The sequence below is a fragment of the Macaca nemestrina genome, chromosome 12 (assembly GCF_043159975.1).
Source record: "Macaca nemestrina isolate mMacNem1 chromosome 12, mMacNem.hap1, whole genome shotgun sequence".
Lineage (NCBI taxonomy): Eukaryota > Metazoa > Chordata > Mammalia > Primates > Cercopithecidae > Macaca > Macaca nemestrina.
Genome location: NC_092136.1, coordinates 21,548,672 through 21,569,722, shown reverse-complemented (window position 1 = coordinate 21,569,722; position 21,051 = coordinate 21,548,672). Strand labels below are relative to the sequence as shown.

The 21,051-nt window shown below is 44.2% G+C and overlaps 2 protein-coding genes across 7 annotated transcripts in view; both read left to right on the top strand.

The window, feature by feature from the left end:
• Positions 1-2,306, top strand: part of LOC105471614 (1-aminocyclopropane-1-carboxylate synthase homolog (inactive)) — a 28,504-nt gene extending 26,198 nt beyond the window's left edge. The window contains exon 14 of one of the 2 annotated variants that reach the window (XM_071074819.1): positions 891-2,306. In XM_071074819.1, coding sequence (XP_070930920.1) covers positions 891-917 — 27 coding nt within the window. In that variant the 3' untranslated portion in view covers positions 918-2,306. The other variant, XM_071074818.1, reaches the window with a different exon arrangement.
• An 803-nt stretch (positions 2,307-3,109) lies between these two features.
• The window catches only part of LOC105471617 (exostosin glycosyltransferase 2), a 198,864-nt gene continuing 180,922 nt past the window's right edge, over positions 3,110-21,051 (top strand). For 2 of the 5 annotated variants that reach the window (XM_071074814.1, XM_071074813.1), the window contains exons 1-4: positions 3,110-3,274; positions 15,258-15,370; positions 16,449-17,014; positions 17,958-18,047. In XM_071074814.1, coding sequence (XP_070930915.1) covers positions 15,269-15,370; positions 16,449-17,014; positions 17,958-18,047 — 758 coding nt within the window. In that variant the 5' untranslated portion in view covers positions 3,110-3,274; positions 15,258-15,268. Of the gene's footprint in view, positions 3,275-3,621; positions 3,748-15,257; positions 15,371-16,448; positions 17,015-17,957; positions 18,048-21,051 lie in introns of those variants that run through there. The other 3 variants (XM_071074812.1, XM_011724183.2, XM_011724182.2) reach the window with 3 other exon arrangements.

Sequence of the window (21,051 nt, the reverse complement as noted above, 5' to 3'; positions counted from 1 at the left end):
TACTGATAATGTAGTCTATTAAACATATTTTATATGTTATATATATATATAATACTGTATTCTTACAATAGAGTAAGCAAGAGAAAAGAAAATGTTATTAAGAAAATCACAAGGAAGGAAAATATATTTACTATTCATTGAGTGGAAGTAAATCATCATAACGATCTTCATCCCCCTTATCTTCATGGTGAGTAGTAGGCCAAGGAGGAGAAGGAAGGGGTGTTGGTCTCACTGTCTCAGGAGTGGCAGAGGTAGAATAGGTAGCAGAGGTGGAAAGAGAAGCTGGAGAAGCAGGCACACTTGGTGTAACTTTTACTGAAAAAAAATCTGCACAGAAGTGGATCTGCAAAGTTTAAACCTGTATTGTTCAAGAATCAACTGTATTTAGAGGAAGTGCTAAGTATGGGATTCAGCCCTACACCAGCTATTTCTCCTAATTGGAAACTCACTTTCCCCTGATGACACTATTTTCCATGAAAGCCATTCCCTTTCTAACCCTGACTTTCATATTTCCTGACTCACTGGGTAAGGGGGTATTTGTGTAATCATTGCTTTGCCCTGTACCTTCAAATTCAGTAATGCAGTATCTTTCTACAGCCTCTCCTTCTTCAACCACCAACTACTAAGACACTTTTCTGCCTTCTCAGAAACTTCAGGTCTTGGCTTATAATTTATTTCCCACTCCTCCCTGAAGTCATCCTTGGATACTTTCGCAACATGTAGCTTCTAATTTCATGGCTTCTATATTTTCCCACCTCCCTTACTTGCATGGTTTCCATGCCTAGGAATGTAGCCACACTGTGTAAACCACACTGGATTGAAAAACACTTGCTCTTTCTGATTGCTTTTCCTTCTTTATTTTTATTTATTACTTTTTTTTTTTTTTCCAGAGATGGGGGTCTCACTTTGTTATCTAGGCTGGTCTTGAACTTGTGGTCTCAAGCAATCCTCCTGCCTCGGCCTCCCAAAGTGCTGGGATTACAGGTGTGAGCCACTCTGCCTAACTGCTTTTCCTTCTTTAACACATGCTCTTGACTTTCTTTCTCTGCCTGAAATGCCCTTTTCACCTCTCTGCTTGTCAAAATCATAAGTATCCTCCAGGATAAATAAAGATATCAACTGTTGATTGAAATCTTCCTAGATCTTTCCAACCGGATGTGACCTCTTTCTTTTTTTAATTCTGTAGCATTTTGTTTATATTCTCCTATGCCACTTTTTACTTTCTCCTATGAGTAATTTTATTGTCTTATTTCTAGGTAGCTACTCCCAGTGCCTAGGCATCTTTCTCCATTCAACAAACATTTATTGAACAATTACTATATGCCAGGCATTAGGCAAATTTAAGGTTATAAAAAGTGAATAAGATAGGCAGCCTTTCTCAAAAGCTATGCCTCACACAATTCTTTAACATGGCAAATTCTCATTTTATAAAAGAACAAAGGATTAATTTAAAATATGCATGTTTTAAAATACAGATAAATATGGAGAAGAAAAAAAGAGGTCACAGTCTTCCGGACCAGATGGCTATTGTTGACTTATTTAAAAAAGTGAAAACAATATTCCCTGGGATAAGAGAAATTTGGATACAGTTCCACTGGTGATCGTCACTGCTCTCCACTCATCCAGTTCTCAAATGGGGTGTATGTGTGCTACATTTTGTATCATTTGCAGGGGGGGATTTGATTTGGAAAGCAGAGCAATGCCCCTTAGATGTGGGGAAGCAGAACATGAATGTCCCATTCCCAGAATGCCCTCATCCCAATCTCCCTAGACCTGTGACAATCAGGCATTAATCACAAAAATATCCCTGGAATCATGGTTGCTGCCGGAAGCCTCTGTAGGTGTCTAGTCTCAGAATAATCACTGTGAATATTGAAGCTATCAGTGACAACTTCCACCAGATGGCGCCAAAGTACATGTAGGACCAGAAGGGATTTGGATCCTGCAGCCAGACCCACAGCTCTATCAAACCAGCATCACAGGCCCGGGGTCATTTCATTAACCTCTCAATAACGTCACTCGGAATTTTCATTTAATTTTTTAGATTCCACTTACTGCTTTATGACAGCGGTTTTACTGTGCATGTATAGCGCTAAATCATGTCAATAATATAGAAAGATACAAAACAATGCGGGTTTTTTTTTTTTTGACGGGGTCTTGCTCTAACACCCCAGCTGGAGTGCAGTGGCATGACCACGGCCCACTGCAGCCTTGACCTCCTGGGCTCAAGCAATCCTCCTGCCTCTCCCTCCTGAGTAGTTGGGACTGCAAGCGGGTGCTACCATGCCTGGCTAACTTTGTATTTTTTGTAGAGACGGGGTCTTGCTGTGCTGCCCAGGCTGGTCTCAAACTCTTGGGCTCAAGCGATCCTCTCGCTTAGACCTCCCAAAATGCTGGGATTACAGGTGTGAGCCACCTTGCCTGGCCATAAATGCTTCCATTTCTGCCACGACAACTACTCCACCTGAAGCTCTTCATTTCTTCTTGCATTCCTTCCAGAAAAAAGTTACATACATGCCTGAATATAAGCACCTTCCTTACATATTTCTCCCTTTTGTTTTTGCATATGCGTAGTTTACCTAAAAGTGATCGTACTTGCCTGCTGTTTTGGACTACGCTTTCATATTAACTAATATCTTGGAGATATTTCCTTACCCATATATATTGCACCCTCTCACATTCGAATCACTAATCAAATTCCATAATTTATTTCGATTGTGTCTAGCATTTCGCTATGATTAGAAAGAATGCTGTCGCGGAAATTTTTGGCAAACATTGTTGAGAATATCCTATCCACAGAGAGCTTGTTGGACCGAAGGGTACCAGAATTTTCCATTTGATGGATAGTACCAAATTGCCCTCCAGGAATGTTGTACCCTCACCAGAACTGATTATAATAAAACGACTACATATTTGTTAGTTTTATAAGCGACGCGTGGTGTCTTGTTTGGGTTTAAGGATTCTTTAATTATGAATGAGGGTATCTGAGCATTTCACTGCGGAGCCTGACTGGGAAAACACTGCAGCGGTGCCCTGACTCCTCCTGTCCACCAGGAGGCGCGGCCTGGCCGCTCCCGCATGCGCAGTGCGCTCGGTGTCAGACGCCCCGGAGCCCGGTCACCCTCCCCGAGCTCGCTGCTGGCTCGGCCAGACTCGGCCCTGGAGGTGGTGGCTGGCGAATCGGCGCGATCCGACCCGGGCGGAGGTGGCCCGTGCCCCGCGGCATGAGCCGGTGACCGAGCGCGGGGCCGAGCGGGAGGCAGCCGTGGCCGAGGTAAGCGCGGCGCTCCAGGGCTGCGGCCGGGCTGGCGCTGAGGCTAGGGCTCGGGCCTCCCGGGGCCGCGGCTAGGTAGAGACAAGGGCCGAGGGAGCGCGGCCGCGCAGAGGCTTCGTGGAGGCCCGTGGGCTGCGAGAGGCCACCCCCAGCCCCGCCGGGGCCGTGACAATGACTGCCCGCTATTGGAGCGCTCCGATTTCCACTCCTGCTTCTCCTTCTCCCCCGGCGGCGGCCGTGCTTGCTGCATCTTGGTACCCACCTGTCCTAGCCAACCTTCGCCCCCAGTCCGCTCCTTTCTTTCCTCCGGGGACCCGCCCTCCGCTCTCCGCCCTCCGCCGTGACCCCTCCCTTCCTGCTGCCACCTTCCCGCCAGCCACAGGGATCTGATTACTCCCACGGGGATGTCCTGCGCCTCAGGGCCCGGCGGTGGCCTGCGGAATCCCCTGCGGTGCCGGGAGCCGTGGGACGAGGTGGGGAAGGGGCCAGGGGCGTGTTAGGCCGGGGACTGGGTGGCCGGGGGCGTTTTAGGCCGGGGACTGGGTGGCCGGGAACTAGGTGGCCGGGGGCATGTTAGGCCGGGGACTGGGTGGTCGGGGTCATGTTGGGCCAGGCACTAGGTGGCTGGGGGCGTGTTAGGCAGGGGACTGGGTGGCCGGAGGCCTGTCAGGACGGGGCAGGGGCGTGTTAGACTGCGAACTAGATTGCTGGTGGCATGTTAGGCCAGGGACTAGGTGGCCCGGGGGTGTGTCGGGCTGGGGCCAGGGGCATGTTAGTCTGGGGACTAGGTGGCCAGAAGCACACTGGCTCTGGATTTCAACTTGAAGCCCAGGGGTGTTTGGGGCTTTGTTACATTCGGAGGGAACCAGATCTAAACACACGATTTTGAGAATCAAATATTTGCTTGGTGTTACTAATTGGGCAGTGCTAATCTAGAAAGGTTCTTGACTTACTTGTGTGAAGACGTGGTCTTGAAATATGTCCACTTAAATTCTTCTTGTAAGTCAGGTAAGTGCTCTATGTACTTTAACTGGACTTAGTTTGTAACTTTCGGAACTCAAAGGCTATTCATCTTAATAAAATAGATGATTCAGTTTCCATCATTCACTTTCCCCGACTTCCTGGTTGCATGTGAGGGTATGAATGGATAATCAGTTTTGGGGCCAGACTGCCATGCTTTGAATCCTAGCTTTGGCATTTCCACTTGTGTAATATTGGGCCAGGTGCTTAAACTTTCTGCTGTACTATCCCCATCTGTAAAATGAGGGTAATAATAGCTTGGCTTATAGTGCTATTGTGAAGATTAAATAAGTTAACACTATAAAGTGCTTCAGACAGACCCTGGCATGTAGTAAGTGCTTAGTAAGATTTAGATATTAATTATGTAATGACACACGTTGTCTTATAGTATAATCCCACAATTAAAAGGGTATTTTTTTTTTTTTTTTTTTTTTTTTTTTTTGAGACGGAGTCTCGCTGTGTCGCCCAGGCTGGAGTGCAGTGGCGCAATCTCGGCTCACTGCAAGCTCCGCCTCCCGGGTTCACGCCATTCTCCTGCCTCAGCCTCCCGAGTAGCTGGGACTACAGGCGCCCGCCCCTGCGCCCGGCTAATTTTTTCTATTTTTTTTTTTTTTAGTAGAGACGGGGTTTCACCATGGTCTCGATCTCCTGACCTTGTGATCCGCCCACCTCGGCCTCCCAAAGTGCTGGGATTACAGGCGTGAGCCACCACGCCCGGCCAAGGGTATTGTTTTTAATTGATAATAATTTTTAGGGGCATTTAGCCATAAAATAACTTTAATTATCAAGAATCCTATCAAGTAAGGCAATGAATTGTGGCTTTTCTTGGTTTCACTTATATTTGGTTCCTCTGTTTTTTGGAACAGTTGGGTTAAGATCCAGTGTAGCAGTGGCCCCGGGAGTTCAGCTGTAAGGGCCTTTCTAAAAAGTTTAAGAAGAGGCCAGGCGCGGTGGCTCATGCCTGTAATCCCAACATTTTGGGAGGCCAAAGTGGGTGGATCACTTGAGGTCATGAGTTCAAGACCAGCCTGGCCAACATGATGAAACCCCGTCTCTACTAAAAATACAAAAAATTTAGCCAGGTATAGTGGCACACGCTTGTAATCCCAGCTACTCAGGAGGCTGAGGCGGGAGGATTGCTTGAACCCAGGAGGCTGAGGTTGTAGTGAGCTGAGATTGTGCCACTGCACTCCAGCCTGGGTGACAGAGCAAGACTCCATCTCAAAAAAATAAAGAAAGAAAATAAAAATAAAAAGGTTAAGACGACAAGAGACTGTGACTCAAAACATTGGACTAAGTGGATTGGATATAACCTGAAGCACCAAGGAAAGGTTATTCAGGCAAATTTTAGGAATAAATAATTCCAGGAACAGAAAATGCATCTCATCCTCACCATAGATTGGGGTTAAAAGACTTTTCCAATGACTCAGTGCTTGACAGCTAGCCAGATGATTCCAGTGTTTTGCAGGGGCAGGTTTGATATGTTTGAAGGCAATAAAGTTTGTAGGGCTGAAATTCTTGTTTTGATCCAGGTTATAGTATTGTATGGAATAAACCTTCATTAGTAGATGATTCGTTTCAGTCTGTCATCTTCCTGGGCTTTTAACTTCTTGGTGGTAGGGAGCAGTCTCATTGGACAGACACATTATGACTTGTTTCCTTGGATGATGGTTTGGAGATATTCCATCTCTCTGTGCTTTGGCATGTGAAAACTGTTCTGGGAGGATGGCTTCTGTGTGTTACAGGGATGAGGTTGGAGTGTCCTGAGTCAGGAGCACTGTCACTTCAGTCTAGCCCAGCAGTTTTACAAAAGGGGTCCAATGTAGCACAGGTTTATAAAGGCAGGGGTGCAGGCTGGGCGCAGTGGCTCAAGCCTGTAATCCCAGCACTTTGGGAGACTGAGGTGGGTGGATTACCTGAAGTCAGGAGTTCAAGACCAGCCTGGCCAACTTGGCGAAACCCCGCCTCTACTACAAAATACAAAAAATTAGCCGGGCGTGGTGGGTGCCTCTAATCCCAGTGACTTGGGAGGCTGAGGCACAAGAATTGCTTGAACCCAGGAGGTGGAGGTTGCAGTGAGCCGAGGTGGCACCACCGTACTCCAGCCTGGGCAGCAGAGAGAGACTCTGTCTCAAAAAAAAAAAAAAAAAAAGGCAGGAGTAGGGAGAGTAATGGTTCTCTTTGGATGTGTTTGCGTATGATGGATGGTTGGAGAGGAGGGTGTTCAGGGGTGGGTACAGAAAATTCAGAGTCTGTGGAAATATCTAGTTAATCCCCCTCCTCTTTTGGAAATTCCTTCCCATTTAGGAAAGATAATAGTAAGAGGCCATCACATATAATAACTCAAAACTTATTTCTAAACCGTGTGCACCTATGGAACTGGGAAGGATAGAGACATTTGTTCGTTCAACAAATATTTATGTTTATATTAAATATGCACTCCAGGCTGGAGTGAAGTGACGCAGTCATAGCTCACTGCAGCCTCAACCTCCTGGGTTCCAGAAACCCTCCCACCTCAGCCTCCCAAGGAGCTGGGAGTATAGTCGTGCACCTGACTAATTTTTGTATTTTTTAGTAGAGACAGGCTCTCGCTATGTTGCCCAGGCTGGTCTCAAACTACTGGACTCAGGCGATCCTTCCGCCTCAGCCTCCCAAAGTGCTGGGATTCCAGGTGTGAGCCACTGCACCTGGCTTAAGTATATGTTCTAGATTTGGTATTAGATGCTAGGAATACCGAGCAGAGATGAACAACTGATTACAGGAAAAATCACAACCAGTAGAGGAGACAGACTTGCAAATACTTAACCAATTCATAAAATGTGGCAGGTGCTAGAATGAAGTGTATAAAAGGTGATGTGGGTGCTCTCAGGGAAGACCCTCTTTCTGTAAAGCACTTCTTAGTAAGGGGCTTTTCCCCTTTCTTTTCTCATCCTTTCCCTTTCATTTCTTTTATTGTTTATTCCACCTCAAGTGCTTGCCGTATCTCTCAGCTTTTATTCCTTGGAGTTTGAAACAGATGTGTGGGAGTTTGCTTAGCTTGTGTCGACACACTTCACAAGCGTGGAGGAGTTTACGGGTCTGGGGGTGTCCCTCAGCCAGTGTGGGGTGGGCTTTGGTGGGTGAATGATGTGGCTTTCCATCCTCCAAAGGGACAGCTCTGAGTTGTGTTCTCCATGCTTCTCCAGAGGGATCATAGAAGGACTGGGCACTGTGGCCTAGCTCAGTCTGGTAACCAGCTCAGGTGTGCACCCTTCTGACTCCTCTCCTTACTTCCTCAATCTGGCTCTCTGGATTCACCTTTTGCAAGACACTTGCACCCAAGTTGTTTTCTCTTAGTTTGGCAGAGCACAAACCAAGACTGTTGGTACTAGAAGTGGCTCTAGAAAGCAGTGTGAGATAGTATTGTTAAACTGGAATCACTCAACCTCAGTTGGCAACAAGGACCCCTTTACTAGTATTAATTTAGGTGTTGGTAACCCCTGGTACTCTCTAACATCACAGTTGTGGTAAGACTGTCCCCAGCAGTGGGTTGGGATGAGACTCAGGTGGAAGGAAAAGCATTGGCTAGTATGGTAGCTCTAGCACTTGAGCAGTGTATGGACAATGGTAATGATAAGGATAGTGCAGTTGACTGACTCTTGTTATCTTCCTTAGAAGCCTTGGGGTAAGAGAATGCCACACCCAGATCAGCCAGACATGAACTCAGGGTACACTGTGAAAGACAGAAGGCTCTCTGGCCACATCTCCTGCAGCTGGAGGGTGGGCTCTTTTGAAGGTCAGGCACAGAATTTGCTTATACTTGTGGCAGAACTGCAAAGGAAGCTGAATGCACAGCCTTGACAGGTTGCCTCTGCTAAATCAGGGCAATGGTAGCAAGATGTGAGACCCTGAGACCTGGATGGAGATATTTGGGTAGAGGCACAGAGAACTTTGAATTCCCAGATTTTCTTAGATCCCTTGGACCAGTAGAGGTATGCACCTCTCTGATGCAGAGGACAGCAGTCTGTTCTTGCCTGGACACCGTGCAGAGCTCTCACTTGAGGCAGATGCCTCACCATATGATCCTTGTCCTCCTCAAGATCTCCCTCCTCCCCCGCTCAGATCTCAGCATTGCCTGAGCAGGAAAGCAGTTTCTCCAGGAGTTGCAGGACCTGGCTAATATGGACCAGCAGAAACGGCAAACACAATGAATGGCAAGGAGAATCTTAAAGGTATTGGACCAAAGGTGGGGGTATTGGTGGACTATAAAGCTGGAGAGGAGAGAGCCTGTTGACAGCTGAGCATTCTTTCATGATTCAGGATTTGGTGACCCAGCAAGGACAGCTGGAGCCAGTCTTGGTATGTGGCTGGGCAGGCTTCTCGAAGCTTGGACACAACAATGACCCATACCAGTGGTTTGCAACCAGGGCTGATTTTGCCTCCCCGAGGGATATTTGGCAATGTCTGGATATATTTTTGGTTGTTACAGCTGGGGGTTGCTTCTGGCTTCTACTGAATGGGGATGCTATTCAACCACCTCCAGTGTACAGAACAGCTCCTCACAAAAAAGAGTTATGTAGCCTAAAATGTCTTAGTGCTAAGGTCAAGACATTTTGGACTGCAATAAATGAGGTAGAGGCATCAGAACTATCTTGGCAGAGTATTGAGGAAGGAATCACCTGCACCTCCTGCCTGTGTTCCTGGGAGGGCCTATTCCTTTCACTCTGCTAATATGGAATGCCCAGTGACGGGACCTGCATCTTTGAGAAGCTCAGTGTTGGCTGCCCTCTGTAGGATAAGATTGACCTTAGGAGATGTTACTATGGAACTGGGTTCCCAAGTATCAATGAGGATGATAGGATTCTCAGATAGTGGAGGCCAGATGGTAGTAGTTAACCATCAGAGACAAGATAGAGATAGTGCCCAGAATGGGCAGCAAGGCTGGACTCACAACTGGGGATTCTTGACCCATTCTGATGCAAATAGAGCATGATGTTTCTAAGATGGGCAGCTAGCCATGGTGCTGCTTGACTTGTATCATCAGTTAAAAACAATATTAAGAGCTGGCAAGTAGAAGATTGATGTCAGCTGCTACAATGGAACAATCACTGTCTCTCACCTCATTTTCAGATATGAGCCACTTCTTAGACCCACATCCCATGAATTGAAGGGGAGGCTGGATCTCTTTTGGGAAAGATCTTGTAACATTCCTGCACGTATAGGCAGACATTCTCCCATCCTTCCTCAAGGGAACTGCAGATCTTTATCAGAATAGCTGTATAGCAAAGAAAGTATAATATTTACACCTTTATAGGGCTGTTGAATACAGGGTCTGGACTGATAACAGTACCAGGCAACCCTCAACCAATAGCAGATAGGTGTTGCAGATAGATGCTCTAGCCTCCCATCCTGCTTAGCGACCAGCTGTAGTCTAAATGAGTCTTCAGAGGGCCCCTGGTAGCCTTAGGAGCCCCTGTTGCCCACTGCCAGTAACCAGCCTAAGAACACACTCTTTATTGGCTTTGCCCTGTTGCCTGTCTCCTTGGTCCCTCACTGTGGCTTTCTGAGATCACCTCTCAAGTAAGTAGACTATTTGCACTCCTGTCTTTGTCACTCTTTTTTTTCTTTTTTGCATGGGTCTGGGGTGTGAGGGGACTCAAACTATGACAGGTAGCAAGCAAAATGTGATACGTAAGACTAACATAGTGGGTATCAGCTCCCTCTTCCTTCTGCTGAGGCCACTTGGGACTCTGGAGTCAGTTCCTGTGGTTCCATATCTCCTCCAACAATACTTGGTGGGGTCTGACTCTGAATTTGCCTGTGCTGTTGGGTATACATTTCATTGTGGTTTTATTTTCCGTGACCATTAATGAGACTAAACATCTTTTTATATGTTTATGTGCCCTTTTTGCCTTGTCTGTGAAATTCCTGTTTAAGTATGTTTTCTGTTTTTTGTTTTGTTTTGTTTTGTTTTTGTTTTTTTCTTGTTGCTTCGTACAGTTGTTTATTCTGGTTGCAAGTCCCTATTGGTTATGTGTGCTGGAAATATATTCTTCAGGCTTGCAGCTTGTCTTTTTACTTCCTTATTGTGTTTTTGATGGAAAATTCTTAATGGTTTGTGCTTTTTGTATTTTGTTTTGGAAATCATTCTCTGCCAGATGTCGATATTCTCTATTGTGGTCTAAATATTTTATAGTTTTTCCTTTTACATTTAGTTTTAAGATCTACCTTGAATAGATTTTTCTCCCCTTTGGCTACTTTTAATATTCTTCTTTAAGTTTATTTTTAGCGGTTTGGCTTTGATACATCTAAGTAGCATTTTCCTTTTTTTTTGTTTTTTTTTTTGTTTTTTTTGAGACGGAGTCTCCCTGTCTCCCAGGCTGGAGTGCAGTGACGCAATCTCAGCTCACTGCAAGCTCTGCCTCCCGGGTTCACGCCATTCTCCTACCTCAGCCTCCTGAGTAGCTGGGACTATAGGCGCCCGCCACCACGCCCAGCTAATTTTTTGTATTTTTAGTAGAGACGGGGTTTCACTATGTTAGCCAGGATGGTCTTGATCTCCTGACCTCATGATCCGCCCGCCTCGGCCTGGCCTCCCAAAGTGCTGGGATTACAGGTGTGAGCCACCATGCCTGTCACCATTTTCTTTACGTATATATTCTGCTCTGAGTTGAGCATCTTGAGTCTGTGAATTGGTATATTTTATCACTTTTGGAAAAACTTAACAAAACACAGTTGGATTATCATATCTGCTTCTGCATTCAGTCTGTTGCAGTGTCATGCATCATGTAGCCTTTGGAAAATGGAAGTGAGTAAAGCAACTGTCAGTATTAAACCAGTATAAACTGTTTGAAAGGGCCTGGGGTGCCTGAAGCATACTTCAAGAACCACTGTTCTAGGGTTTTGGTATGATGCATGTGCTGGCCTCCTAAAATGAGCTTTGGAGTGTTTCCTCTTTTTTTTCTGAACTCTGGAATAATTTGTGGGAAATTGGAATTATTATTTCTTGAATATTTGGTAGAACTTGGAAAATTTTCTGGGCCTGGAATTTTCTTTATAGGGAGACTTTTAAACTTTTGGTTCAGTTTCTTTAATGTTATAGAACTACTCAGAGTTGCTGTTTGTCCTTGAGATGCTTTTGGTAAGTATATTTTAAAATAATTTTTCCATGTTATCTGAGTTTTCAAATGTAGTGGCATAAGTTCATTGATATCATCTTATCTTTTAAATATATGCAGCAGTTAGAGTTATGTTCCCCTTTTCAGGTATTTATTTGCACCTTTTTCCTTGAACTCTTGATTAATCTTACCAGAATTTTATTAGTCTGTTTTTAAAAAAACAACTTTTACACTTTGGGAGGCTGAGGCAGGCGGATCACGAGGTCAGGAGATTGATACCATCCTGGCTAACATGATGAAACCCCGTCTCTACTAAAAAATACAAAAAAATTAGCCGGGCGTGGTGGTGGGTGCCTGTAGTCCCAGCTACTCGGGAGCCTGTGGCAGGAGAATGGTGTGAACCCGGGAGGCGGAGCTGGCAGTGAGCTGAGATCACACTACTGCACTCCAGCCTGGGCGACAGAGCGAGACTGTGTCTCAAGAAAAACAAAACACAAAAACAAAAAAACAACTTTTAGCCTTGTTGACTATTTCTATTTTGTTTTTAAATGAATTTCTGTGCTTTTATTTATTATTTTCTTCTGTTATCTTTGGTTTTATTTTGTTGTGGTATGTCTTTTTTATAGTTAATCTGCAACTCATGAAGATTTGTAAAGCTCATGTGTGAATACAGTGTTTGTTCCCTTAACCTTAATTTTGTTATATATGGAAACTATTTTTCAAACTATGAAGAACCCATTATTGAGTGGTATAATTGATCTAGTAGGTTATGGCCAGAATTTTTAAAAAAGCAATAGAATAACAGAGTAGAAAAATGGAGGGTTCATTGCATGTTCTGTGGCTAACACTGTGTACTCATAGTACATAGCTTAAATATTGTTTTGTGAAACTTTATTTAAAATGTCTATAGACACACATATATATATTTGTCTACATTGGGCCACAATATAACTTGCATTTCTTACTGTCAATTTTAGTTTAAAAAAAGTTTTGAAAAACACTATTAAAGGGTAGTTTGTCTAATATTAATAAAGGTTTCAAACCAGATGGTACAAAATACGTGGGGAGCTTGCTTTTACATGACCTATTCTGTGGCCCTATTTTAGACTTACTGATAACAGCCTCCAGTGGTGGGGCAAGGAATCTGTTTTAACAAACTCTTGTGCTTCTTACCCTTCAGGTGTTGGGGAACCACAGATTCAAGTATACACATAGACCTTGAGAGCTTCTTGGGAAGTTTTAACATAGGCCAGTGGAGGGCAGCTCCTTGCATGCATTTGTCCCAAAACCTCCTGTCTGCAAACTCCAGGAAGGATATGCAGAACGGCAAGCAAGCCATACCGTAGGGTGGGCCTGGAGCTGGTAGGGGATGGGAGCAGGCAGGAATGTTCTGCTGTTAGAATGATAGCAAAAGTGAAATTGCTGTCATGCCCACATTTCTGTCATAAAGCGATTAGAATATATTGAGTGACTGATGTATGATGTATATACTCCAAAGATGATCATGTTTTAAGCTCAAAATGTATGAATTTTCATATGTTAGTCAGTGACAAGCAAATTCCTTGTTACGTTCCAGTTTCTGGTCTCAGAGAGATATGACTTGAAATCATTTATGACCGTTTAGCATATTTTACCCAAAAAACTGACAGTGATTGTGACATTCAAGGCTTGGTAATACTCAGCTAGTTAGGCAGGAAGCAGTTTACCACGTGGGCAGTGATGGGGAGAGCTCCATTTATCCGAAGTAAAAATGGTTGATGAACTCTAAGATGGTCTGTGAGCTTTTCAGTTACTTCCCATTATATTAATAGGTTTCTTAGAAGATCCGTGAGTAGAATGATACCATTTTGTTATTTTATGTTATGTTATGTTTTGTTATGTTGTGTTATGTTATGTTATGTTATATTTTTTGAGACAGAGGCTTGTTGTGTTGCCCAGGCTGTAGTATAGTGGCACGATCTCGGCTCACTGCAACCTCTGCCTCTCAGGTTTAAGTGACTCTCTTGCCTCAGCCTCCCAAGTAGCTGGGATTACAGGCGCCCGCCATCATGCCTGGCTAATTTTTGTATTTTTGGTAGAGACGGAGTTTCACCAGGTTGGCTAGGCTGGTCTTGAACTCCTGATCTCAGGTGATCCGTCTGCCTTGGCCTCCCAAAGTGCTGGGATTATAAGCATGAGCCACTGTGCCCAGCTTTTTTGTGGATTGGGATTTTGACATGCAGAATGTCAAAATAGTTTGTTGAGTAACATGGTAAGTCTGTGGCAGATGACGTAGCCACACTCAAGGCTCTGCCCTCCACAAACAGTATCTGGGAATCACAGAGGAGAAGTTTGTTTGGTAAGGATCTTAAAATGTGGTCTACATGGGAACTCTATGTTTTTAGCTGAGGACTAAAAATTTTCTTTACATCTCAGTCAATAATGCTTATTGGCTGTTTTATTTATCTATTGCTGTGTAAGAAACCACCCCAAAATTTAGAGGCTTAAAACAACAACAATCATTTGTTTGCTCATGATTACGGAATCTGCGCAGAGCTTGGTGGAGATGGCTCATCTCTTCCCTAATGGTTTTGACTGGGATCTCTGTGTCCGCTAGGGTAGGCTGCCTTTCACTGGGAGCTCAGCTTCCTTAGAGCATGGCAGCTGGATTCGAAGAGTGCAAAGGCAGATGCTATAGGGCCTCTCAAGTCCTGTGCTCAGAAATCCCAGAACATCACTTCAGCCACATTTTCTTGGTCAAAGCAAATCATAAAGCTAGCCTAGATTCATGAGGAGGGGACGTGGATTCTACATTTTGTTTGGAGAAGTGCCACGCAAATTCAGAGATGGAAAGAATTGTTGGTGTTCATCTTTGTAAATGAATCTGCCACATTGGCCCTTTTCCTCCCTTTCTCCCTTCTCTCTTTCTCTCCCTCTTCCTCCCTCCCTTTGTCTCTCCTGCCCCATCCTTTCTTCATTTCTTCCATTCATCTAAATGCAACTATCACCTTCATTATAAATCATCACTATATGTTTTATTTAAACGTGAAAGATTAATTTTTTTTCTTGTTGATACCCTTTTGTACTTTATTGATACTTTCCTAGTGGTGTTTTTACATTCTGCCTTTTGTTATAGTTTTGTGTTCTCTCCCTCATTAGAGTGGGGTCTTTACTTTCATCTTTGTTTTCTTCACAGTGCATCGTGGGTGCTCAATAATGGTTTGAATGAATAAGTGAATGAAAACAGATTTTTTTTTTTTTTTTTTTTTTTTTTGACACAGAGTGTCGCTCTGTCACCTGGGCTGGAGTGCAGTGGCATGATCTCAGCTCATCGCAACCTCCACCTCCTGGATTCAAGCAATTTTCCTGCCTCAGCCTCCCATGTAGCTGGGATTACAGGTGTATGCCACTATGCCTGGCTAATTTTTGTATTTTTAGTAGAGACGGGTTTTGCCATGTTGGTCAGGCTGATCTCGAACTCCTGACCTCAGGTGATCCACCCACCTCGGCCTCTCAAGGTGCTGGGATTATAGGCATGAGCTACCGCACCAGGCTAAAAACAGATTTTGGAATAATGAAGCATCAGTTTGTCCAGTTAAATCATTATTTTACATTAAGCAAGTGTTTTGAAATAAAATAACTGTCTTTTGCTATTCCATTTTTGATTTTTCTGCCTTGGTCCGAGCCCTCATTCCCAGAGTCCCACATTTGCCAGCTTCTGCTTTAGGCGAATGTGTATTGATAGGGTATAATAATATTTTATATTATGAATTAATATTTATGTTAAATATATGCAGTATTAAATATTAAATAAATTATATATGATGTATATTCATATATCTAGATATATATTTCTAAATGTTTTATTATTATTATTATACTTTAAGTTCTAGGGTACATGTGCATAACGTGCTGGTTTGTTACATATGTATACTTGTGCCATGTTGGTGTGCTGCACCCATCAACTCATCAGCACCCATCAACTCGTCCTTTACATCAGGTATAACTCCCAATGCAATCCCTCCCCCCTCCCCCCTCCCCATAATAGGCCCCGGTGTGTAATGTTCCCTGTCCCGAGTCCAAGTGATCTCATTGTTCAGTTCCCACCTATGAGTGAGAACATGCGGTGTTTGGTTCTGGTTCTCTGTTCTTGCGATAGTTTGCTGAGAATGATGGTTTCCAGCTGCATCCATGTCCCTACAAAGGACACAAACTCATCTTTTTTATGGCTGCATAGTATTCCATGGTGTATATGTGCCACATTTTCTTAATCCAGTCTGTCACTGATGGACATTTGGGTTGATTACAATTCTTTGCTATTGTGAATAGTGCTGCAAAGAACATACATGTGCATGTGTCTTTATAGCAGCATGATTTATAATCCTTTGGGTATATACCCAGTAATGGGATGGCTGGGTCATATGGTACTTCTAGTTCTAGATCCTTGAGGAATCGCCATACTGTTTTCCATAATGGTTGAACTAGTTTACAATCCCACCAACAGTGTAAAAGTGTTCCTATTTCTCCACATCCTCTCCAGCACCTGTTGTTTCCTGACTTTTTAATGATTGCCATTCTAACTGGTGTGAGATGGTATCTCATTGTGGTTTTGATTTGCATTTCTCTGATGGACATGTTTATAAGAAGTGTTCAAAATCCCTTTTCGTTATTTCACCACACCACTTTAGGGAAAGAAATAGGTACATTAAAAGTCAAGGCTGGGCGCGGTGGCTTATGCCTGTAATCCTAGCATTTTGGGAGGCCGAGGCAGGCTGATAGCTTGAGCTCAGGAGTTCAAGACCAGCCTGGGCAACATGGCAAGACTCCTTCTCTACTAAAAATACAAAAAATTATCTGGGCGTGGTGGTCGCAGTTATTTGGGAGGCTAAGGTGGGAGGATCGCTTGAGCCTAAGGGGGTGGAGGTTGCAGTGAGCTGAGATTGTACCACTGCACTCCAGCCTGAGTGACAGAGTGAGACCCTTTCTCAAAAAAAAAAAAAAAAAGTTGAATAGTCTTTTCAAGTGTTATTTGCCATCCTAAACACTCGATTTTTCTTATTTCTCTCCCTGATGACCAGGAGTGTGAGAAAGAGGCTGTCTGTGTCATTATGTGTGCGTCGGTCAAGTATAATATCCGGGGTCCTGCCCTCATCCCAAGAATGAAGACCAAGCACCGAATCTACTATATCACCCTCTTCTCCATTGTCCTCCTGGGCCTCATTGCCACTGGCATGTTTCAGTTCTGGCCCCATTCTATCGAGTCCTCAAATGACTGGAATGTAGAGAAGCGTAGCGTCCGTGATGTGCCGGTGGTCAGGCTGCCAGCCGACAGTCCCATCCCAGAGCGCGGGGATCTCAGTTGCAGAATGCACACGTGTTTTGATGTCTACCGCTGTGGCTTCAACCCAAAGAACAAAATCAAGGTGTATATCTATGCTCTGAAAAAGTACGTGGATGACTTTGGCGTCCCTGTCAGCAACACCATCTCCCGGGAGTATAATGAACTGCTCACAGCCATCTCAGACAGTGACTACTACACTGATGACATCAACCGGGCCTGCCTGTTTGTTCCCTCCATCGATGTGCTTAACCAGAACACACTCCGCATCAAGGAGACAGCGCAAGCGTTGGCCCAGCTCTCTAGGTATCTCACACTGGTACAGCCCAGCGCCCAAGAGATACTTGAGTGGCCCTCAGGGAACTAAAGGGAAGGGAAGGATGGGAATGCTTCTGCTCTTGAGTCGGCCTCCCGATGCTGTCTTCTTGCAGGACGGGGTGTGTTGAAGGGACTGACTTGCAGCACGAGGCCTGTGTGGCAGTGTCTGCCTGTGTGCCCGTGAAGAGTAGTCTGCCGTCTCCGGCACTACTGCTGTGGGTTCCCAGCCTCTTAGAGTTTCCAAACTAAGGGTGGCTCTTCTTCCTATATTCTTCCTTTTAAATCTAAACGTGCTCCCGCCTCCTCTTAGCACTTACATAATACACATTCACTGTAAGAAGTCTGAAAATACAGGTAAGCAAAAAGAAGAATCTAAGATTCATTCCAAAATCCTGCCTCTTAAGAGATAAACATTATTAATATTTTGATGTTACTAAAAATATACATACACGTGTGTATATAAACGTTTTGTCCCAAATGGGATCACACAGTACATACTCTTTTGCTTTTTCCCTTATATATCATGAATATATTTCCAAATTATGACATAACTTTATGTTCTTTTACTATATAACCTTAAGGGTTGCATAGTATTCCATTTTGCCGATGTTCTACCGTATATTTAGCCAGGCTTCTCTAATGTATTTGTGTTTCTTTAACCAAATGGTGAACATTTGGATAGTTTTCAACTTTTCATTGTTAGAAGCAGTTCTGTATGGGACAAGCGTGAAGTACACGTCCGTCCATTTTTTCTGTCATGGAGCCCGACTTGTGTCTGATGTGCTGTTAGGATTTCCAGGAGTTTGCTTAGCATACCTGAGAAGCGGCCCTATTTGGGCTTGGGGATCCTTGGTACTTGTTATCCAGTAACTGTCTCTTGTCTCTTCATAGTGGACACATGAATTCTCCTACGTTTTAAATTTCTTGACAGGTGGGATCGAGGTACAAATCACCTGTTGTTCAACATGTTGCCTGGAGGTCCCCCAGATTATAACACGGCCCTGGATGTCCCCAGAGACAGGTAGGAGGCATATTTGGGGCTGTCCTTATGACGGGTTTCTGAGGATTAAGTAAATGCCAGATCCTTTTGTTCATGTGAAATTATATTCCTAAATCTACCGCATACTTTGTAATCAGAATTGTTTATTAAACTAGAAAATTGTCCTAAGTATTTTCCTCCTGAAGATTTAAAAGTGCTTAAATCTTTTATGGAAAACCGGTTAGGGCCTATGTCCTGGCATAGCCTCTAAAACTCTTTTTTTTTTGAGACGGAGTCTCGCTCTGTCGCCCAGGCTGGAGTGCAGTGGTGCAATCTCGGCTCACTGCAAGCTCCGCCTCCCGGGTTCACGCCATTCTCCTGCCTCAGCCTCCCGAGTAGCTGGGACTACAGGCGCCCGCCCCTGCGCCCGGCTAATTTTTTCTATTTTTAGTAGAGACGGGGTTTCACCATGGTCTCGATCTCCTGACCTTGTGATCCGCCCACCTCGGCCTCCCAAAGTGCTGGGATTACAGGCGTGAGCCACCACGCCCGGCCGCCTCTAAAACTCTTTTCCCACTCTGGGTTGTGCACTTCTGAGTGTAACACATCCAGCCCCCGAAAGTGTGCCAGGCTTGTGCTAGCTCTCTCTGAATTCGGGAGCATTTGCCACAAGTACATGCACAGTTTACTGAGAGAAGGCAGCGTGGATATGTCAAAGTGATACCCAAAGCCTGTAATGTAGAGGGCAATGGGGGCATGCTGATTCTCATTTACCTTCTGTTGTTTCAGTCAGCAGGGTTCTTTCCGTCCCTCCCTCCCTGCCTGCCTGCCTGCCTTCATTACTGGCCCCTCTTGCCTTTCCTTCTTTCTAGAATAACCTTCCAAATAGGCAGATGTGGTGTGGGGTGGCCATGACTGCATGAGAGTGACTTTGAGTTCCCTCGCTGTATTTATCTGCCCTTTCCTCCACTGACTGAAACATTTGGGTGTGAACTTTCTTGGAAAGCTCTGGTATGAGGTGCTCCTTAAGGGACCTCCCTTAGTGCTTGGTTCAAGGCTTTGAGGAAAGTAGAAAGTTGGGGCCCCATATAAGGGTCCTGGGCAATACTCAAGGTATAGGATTGTTAAGAGTTCACCTAAACTCGTTTATCACCAGTCTTATTACAGTTGGCGTTTAACTCTTAAAAATCATTGTTACTGAAAAGGCAACGGCCTGAGCTATTAGCCCGAAAACAGCCTGAGGTTAGTTCTCAACTTGTTAGAGGCTAACATTATCAATTACGAAAATCGACACTTAGTACTCCTTTTCCCCAGAAGATTAAATCTAAACCTTCTTTGCTTTAAGTGATTATCTAAAGTCAGTTTTGAGTTTCTGTCTGGAAATACAATTATAACTAGAAGAGACAAACACCCCAGGACCACCCCTCAGCTTAGGTGTAGAGACCATTTTGGACGATAGAGGGCAGTCCGGGTGCACAAATGCTGTAGGAAGTGGCTGAACACAGGGCAATTGTGGATTTGGCTCTCAGCCCCAGAGCAGGTGTGCCTGTTCCTGAGTGGGCTACTGTTTTATGGATTTGGTTGTTCTGAGGAAGTGAAATACTTTGGAGAACAGAGAAGGGAAGGAGAAGAGCTGTTAGGAGTGCAGAGTCTCCATCTCCTTTTCTGGATTTCTTTGCAGAAAGGCTTCTTTCTGTTTGGGGCATTTCACTTTTTGCTGACATTTTGGTATATGCATCTGTATGGGAGTTGGATTGTATTTTTATGAAGTGCACATGTTAAATGCAGTTGCATTTCTCTGCAGGAAGGTGTCAAGTAGACAGGAGAAAGTGTGAGTACATGCTAGAGTTTAGGTGTTAGGATCAGGAAGGTTAAATAGTTTTTCCTGTGCGTATATTTTTGTAAGTGATTATAGCCAATCCTATAGCAGGTAATGAATCGCCATCTAGTCCTTCTTTATCTTTGCATGTGGGAAATTTCATGTTGAAACTTAGGTGGCTGTCTTGTTGGGGTAAGGAATAGTAGATTTGTTTGTTAATTTTTTTAATCTTCATCCTTGCTCCTGGATTCAAAGGAGGTAAGAACAGTGAATGCAGAATGGTTTTACGGGAGCTGCATGTCAGATTGTTTGGAAATTAGAAAACAGATGGGCTAGGAAAATTAACAGTAATTTTTCCATATCAGTAAATAGTTAGTAAATATCTAGCCTTTGCTCATGTTTACCTGTCTCATAAATATTGTTTTACAGTTTGTTTGACTCAGTGAACAAATAAGGATGACCGATTGAATCGGTCTGCTTTTTGGGTTTTGTTTTGTGCAAAACCTGAAGCTTTATATTTGAGGAATTTGCAGGCCTGATTCCATGCATGGTTTAAAGGAAAGCGAAGGATAAACTTGCAGCCTCAGTGAATACTTAGATAGCAGGAGAGCTGGGAGAAAACATGCCCAACACTGGGTTAGGGAGGGTGGAGGATACGAGGCGATGGGGAGGAAGGCTCAGTGTCAGAGGAGACGTCCCAGAATCAGGCAGCCCTGCAAAGTGCTAAAAATGCTGGCGAGACCTCCAGTGATATAATACTTGGCCTGACCTGAGTCAGATCATCATATTAATACTTCTTTAGCTGCAGGTTTTCTATTCAGTCTCTTGCAACTTTGGAACGGATCTCTGATTTTGGTATACATAATGGGAAAACAGAATGTGCTGTTCAGAAATTCACTTTTCAGTCAATGTAAAACATGTGTTCTGTAAAGCAAGGGATGCTTACAATATTTTCTCCATTATAATGTAATGGAGACCTTGGCAGAAGAAGATACAGTGCTTTAAAGTTAAAGTCTTGTCAGTAGCAGGGCTGGCAGGAGGCCAGTTTGACTAGCTGCAGTCGTGGCTCTTTTTGAGATGACAAACAGAGATTGCATGTGGATGATCTTCAGCGTAAGGCATGCTTCCGATTGCTACTTTCCTACTGCCAGTGCTGAACGTTCACCTTAACCCCCTGGAACAGAATAACAAGTTTGGGGCCCCAGGGACAGAATAACAGTAAAGGTT